At 52.9% G+C, this 5611-nt stretch overlaps 1 protein-coding gene across 1 annotated transcript in view; it reads left to right on the top strand.

The window, feature by feature from the left end:
- The first annotated feature begins 2910 nt into the window (after positions 1-2910).
- nxph1 (neurexophilin 1) overlaps positions 2911-5611 on the top strand; it is a 31596-nt gene continuing 28895 nt past the window's right edge. The window contains exon 1 of the mRNA XM_056583502.1: positions 2911-2967. Coding sequence (XP_056439477.1) covers positions 2911-2967 — 57 coding nt within the window. The remainder of the gene's footprint in view (positions 2968-5611) is intronic.

Genomic DNA, 5611 nt, shown 5'->3' with positions numbered 1-5611 from the left:
GTGCATTTATCTCTGTCACCCACCCCCCCCCCCCCCCCCTCCCCCCCTCCTCGGACCCTCCCCCAGCATGTGCTGCTGCTGGCTGCGCCGCCTAACTCCCAGCCAATGACAGAGCAGAGGAGGAAAAAAATATATTTATTCAGATTTCTGTATCATTGTATTTTTTTTAAACGACCCCTCTTCTGGTCAGAGGGGGGGGGGGCTTCTCTGTGTCTGTATCTCGAGTGACACTTGAGGAGATGGCATCTGGCTGGGTGGGGTGGCAGGGGGGCGGTGGCTATAGACACACATCACAGCCATGCCGGAGGGTGTGGGGGGAGGGCTGGGGGGGGGGGGGGGGGGGGGGGGGCTCTTGCCGGTAACATCTGCCCCGACAATCGTGGAAGGGCGGGAGAGGGGGGGGGGGGGATGGAGCCATGCCAACCGAACTGAGCATATTCATGGCAACCGCCACTGGACCCTGAGCCTCAACACACACACACACACACACACACACACACACACACACACACACACACACACACACACACACACACACACACACACACACACACACACACACACACATGCTGCCAGCGTCAATCAGCTGGGCAATCATCCTTTTCCTGACTCTTGTGCTCATCTTCCTCCCCCCCGTCCCCCGTCCCCTCCTCCTTGGTCCTATGGTGAGCCATTAGGAAGTGGTAACCCTCTCATTTCCTGCCCTAATGATTCCCTATTGAACAGCCAATCGGCACAAAGGTGCTTTGGAAAGGAGCGCCTGACTGACTCAGGGCTAGAGATCAGCGGTCCTGATGTAACGAGGGAGGGGGGGGGGGGGGGGGGGGGGGGTCCAGCGGTACCTCTATCTGGGGGTCATGAAGGGGGGGGGGGGGGGGGGCAGTGTACCTGATGGAGACCCCTTCAGCAGGAGCTTGTATGACTTGTTACACACATACTTAGGAGTAGGTTGACCTTACGCGACACATTGCACCCTCTTCCCTCACCAGGTCCGCAGCGTTATGAACAGCGAGGGGTTGAACAGAGCCTTTCAGCCGTCACAGAGAGCGCCTCAGAGCACTCACTGAGGTTCTGCGCCGTGTGGTTACCCGCCCGGGGACTGGACTCATCTCCACTCGTTAGCGTTAGCCAACGAGTGTCCTGTGTCCCGGCACATACAAATGGAAGACCCATCGTCATTGGTGTGATTGACATCTGTGTCCGCCCTATAGGGACCCAGGTAGGGTCTGTGGAGGCGGGGTCAGTGAGAGCCCTAGGGGAGGGTTCTAGGGGCAGGGTGCAGGTGGAGGTGGTACGTTGTGAAAGGGAAGAAGGATAACAATCTGACTCCAATCCTGCATAAATGGGGGTGGGGGGGGTGGGGGGGGCTGGACCCTTGACAGGACGGACCAGGTGATACCTGGGCTGTAAGTAACCCTGCATTGACTTCAGGTCGGGCACTGCTGTTCGGTTCACCCCCCCCCCCCCCCCCCCACACTCTGGTGATTTATGGGTGCTGGGTGTGCTCCGCCGGGTGGTGCCGGCGTGCTGGCGCTCCGGTGAAGGCTATCGGAGAGCTATTCAGCGGCGCTCCATCAGCGCCGGCTGCTGAGTTATGGTGACAACGACCGACCAGAGCAGTGTTGTAGCAATGAGACCGCTGCCGATTTATTAAAGCACACCCGCTTCTCTCTCTCTCTCTCTCTCTCTCTCTCTCTCTCTCTCTCTCTCTCTCTCTCTCTCTCTCTCTCTCTCTCTCTCTCTCTCTCCCTCCCTCCCTCCCTCCCTCCTCCTCCCTCCCTCTCTCTCTCTCTCTCTCTCTCTCTCTCTCTCTCTCTCTCTCTCTCTCTCTCTCTCTCTCTCTCTCCCTCTCTCTCCCTCTCTCTCTCTCTCTCTCTCTCTCTCTCTCTCTCTCTCTCTCTCTCTCTCTCTCTCTCTCTCTCTCTCTATCTATCTATCTATCTATTTATCTATACATGCTTCCCTCCCCCCACAGTAAGACCCCCCCCCACCCCTCCTGCACGCCCCCCCCCACTTGCTTTCCCAGGGTAGAGCTAATAGTTGTATTGAATCAAACCAAATAAAATAGACATTCGAGTAATCCTTGAAGTGACCAGGGAACTCAAAGATATGACTGTGATTTCCAAATCCTTCACTTTGTAAGCTTATGTTTGAAGTGGAGGAATGGAGAACCAACTTCCTGTCCTCCATGTTTATTGTGACCGTGGTTCTGTAGGTCTGGAGCGTCGTGGTCCCGAGCGCACCGAGTCCGTCCCTCGTGGGTAAAATGGAACACCACTCGGGCTCAGCCCCATCACACCAACAGCCAAGGGCACTGGTCTCCTACTGGTTCTCTTTTCTTCGTCTTCTTTCACGTCTACATGAAAGACTCCGGGAGGAGGGGGGGGGTGCGTGAACCTTGCCAATTTTAACCAATCTCACGCGCGACGCACACACACACAAACACACCCACCCACCCACCACGGCGTGGCTCGAGACGTTTGTAGGCGCGCGTTTGAGAGAGCGCGCGCAGTATAAAGCGCGGGTTCTTCAGCGCGCCACACCGGTGCTCCTCTCAGTCCAGCCCTGCTCCGCCAGCCGCTCCACGCACGAGATCATCCCACGCCGGGACCCCTTCGCGCTCAACCGACCTCCACCACCTCTCCCAACCTGAACTCCCTTAAATATGACCGCGCTATAATCTTGTTTTTGGATTAACTCTGTTGGAGCCCTTACTCTGCGCTCCTGTAGTAGCCTCGCCAGATTCCCAGTACCAGCGTTAGTCCGGCCATGGGGTGTGAGGTCTCCCGGTATCCGGGCTGCTGAAGGCGCTGCTGACCGGGCTGTGAAGCGGATGGCAAGGGGATTTATGGTCCGCGAAGAACCAAGAGCCAGAGCCGGGAAATAAGTGGAAGTTTGAGGTCCGGGAGGATGCAGGGGACGTGTTGGTGCGCCGTGCTGCTGCTGCTGACGCCAGCCCTTTACCTGGTGAGTCCCCCCCGGACCCCGCTACCTGGGAACCTTAGACACGTTAGACGTGTTAGACGTGTTAGACTTGTTATACATAGAAATCTTTTTTTGTGTTGTTGTTTCAGAAGTGTTCCGTCCTTAGATCTCCGTTCTGGCTCCTGTGTACAATAATGCCTCAGTGGAGGAAGCCGCACGCGCGTAACGCCTTCCCCAAACTTGGGATTCGAACCCACATGGAGGAGGTTCACGTTAGACTCTCCGATGCGTCAGCGGATAACTTGTGCTGCATCTTTTGTGGTTTAACTGTGACGACTCACCGGTTATTATAATTTATTGGGATGTAATGTTGCTCAACTTGGATTCACACGGAACACGTGCAGGATAAAGGTGGAACGCACCCCCCGTGGCGCAGTGAAGAGTCCAATCCCTGACTAGGGAACCGAGCCGATACAGAGTCCATGGCTGGAGTGCATGCGAACCAGTATGACCAAACGAACCAGTATAGCGTGAGCTCCTCAGACAGACCTCATGATGGCGCTCTAACATGCCAGTAGGACCCCGGACAGCGAGCATCGAGCAGAGAAGGGATTCACACCGGGGAGCAGAGACAGCCGCTCCACGGTGTCTCTCTCTCTATCGGCTCTCTATCAGCTCTCCATCGGTCCTCCTTCGGGTCTTTATCGGCTCTTTTATCGGCTACATATCTGACATAAAGCGACATAACTTCCTCCTCTCAGGAGTAGAACGCTGCAGCAGGCGGGAGGCCTTCAACTCGTCTTATCTTAAACGTTAACGTATAGGTTCACTTACGTAAGACCAGATAACCTGCTTTAAATATTTACACCATTCTTAAACAAATGTTTGGATAAATTATAGGCCTATCTACCCTGTATAAACTGAATATCTACCGTATTGCCATCTATTTAGATGATCAGCCTTTTCATTTCGAAGCTCTTTTATTCCCCTGTTTAGGCTAAATATGAATTTAGATAACGGTGAATCTTACAGTATAAACCGGGTGAATTCATCAAATGTTTCCTTATAAATAAAAAGTGTGTAATTTAGACAGATAATTAGTCTGGTGACGACAGGCCTGGCGTGTTCTCTGTTTGCTCAGCAGGCCGACATTATCCTGGAGATGTTAAACTTAAAGGTTTCAAAGTCACTCACCTGCTTGTAGCCCCTTGCGTACACCATGTTTCTGTGTGAGGATATAGGACTTTATGAGGCTACATTACCATCATCAGAAATTGATTTGATGAACACACACTGTCACTTCATTATGCGTTTATCTTCTGTGCCTGAAAAATATTGAATATTGAAGGCTGCTTTCAGCATTAGGCTTTTAATTTAAAGTCCGGTTTTATATTGTGAAGTTTAGCGTGCTTCGCTTTATTGCTAGGTGCATTGATTTGTAGATTAAATCCTATTTCACGGCCCACCCTTGTCGGAGCTCTCCATGGTGCTGAAACAGAAAAGAATGAAAGTTCAGAATAATCCGAGCTGTTGCCGCTCACTTATTGTCTGTTTCTGTATTGCTGTATTTTTGTTGCCTTTTTTTTTTAACTCTGTGTGCTATGAAGAACGGATCTTTTGGCTCATTACTACGCATGTAGCCTTTATACTAAAATCTAAAGAGAATACTATTCTTCACCACTGCGTGGGAATCATACCCGTACAGCATACAATGCTCTGGGTTCAGACGACCGCCTGCTTATTTATAATTCCTTCTGTAAGACTGAGGTCTAAATGGACCATAAACGCCGAGTAGAAGTCCAAGGTTTCAGCAAATGGTATTTCTGATGGCCGCTCATCAGGTTTTGTTTGGTGCGGATGTCCCTGATGTTTGATAAGATACAGCGCGCTGCTCAGACCGCTGAGGCCTCGACGCTGCGATCCCATATGATCAGGATATGTTCTGTAATGGAACAGGTCCCGTCACTGTGTTGGAGGAGGTAACACGGAGACCCTGTGGGCCTGTGACGCACTGGCCTCTATCAGGTCCGCTCACCTCTCCTCGCGCGTGTTACGTGTCGTTTTATCCTCACTCCCGGGGATTAGAAGTGAACTCAGAGTATTTTATTCCGCGTTAAAGACCCCTTGTCTCCGCTTTAAGCCTCTTGTCTGAGCCGCGCGCTCTGACCCCAGCGTGCCGCGCGCTCTGACCCTCCGGGCCGCGCGATCTCTATGAGGAGGCGCCGTGTTCCTCAGAGGGCCACGAGCCTTAATGTAATAATGAAATTAATTTAGTTGTGTTCCTCAATTTAATCCCTTCCTCGTGTCTCCTCCTGACCACGCGACGCAGTATAGACAGGCGCGCGTGCCCGCGGGTCCGCCTGCAGAATGCGCGGTTTTCTCTCGTTTTTGTCCCGCGCAAAATAGTGTGAATTTGTTCTTCTAATTGCCTGACGCACTACCCATAATTCAGCTGTATTAACTCGGACTGTAACCTACTCGGCGCGGTTTGGACTCACGTTGTTATTTAAATCTGGACAGCGGCTTTAACTGTAGCATTCAGTCTCATCCCCCGCTCCGGTGGAACGAAGACCCCCGTTTCCCCGTCCGACGGTAGGGCAACATTAGCGCAGGGCTCTCAGAGAGGAGCTGGGGCCCCGGTCCCGCTAGTCCGACGGTAGGGCCCCCCTATAGCGCCGGGCTCTCA

Source organism: Gadus chalcogrammus, chromosome 22, assembly GCF_026213295.1.
Source record: "Gadus chalcogrammus isolate NIFS_2021 chromosome 22, NIFS_Gcha_1.0, whole genome shotgun sequence".
In the NCBI taxonomy this organism is placed as follows: domain Eukaryota; kingdom Metazoa; phylum Chordata; class Actinopteri; order Gadiformes; family Gadidae; genus Gadus; species Gadus chalcogrammus.
This window is presented reverse-complemented; position numbering and strand designations above follow the sequence as displayed.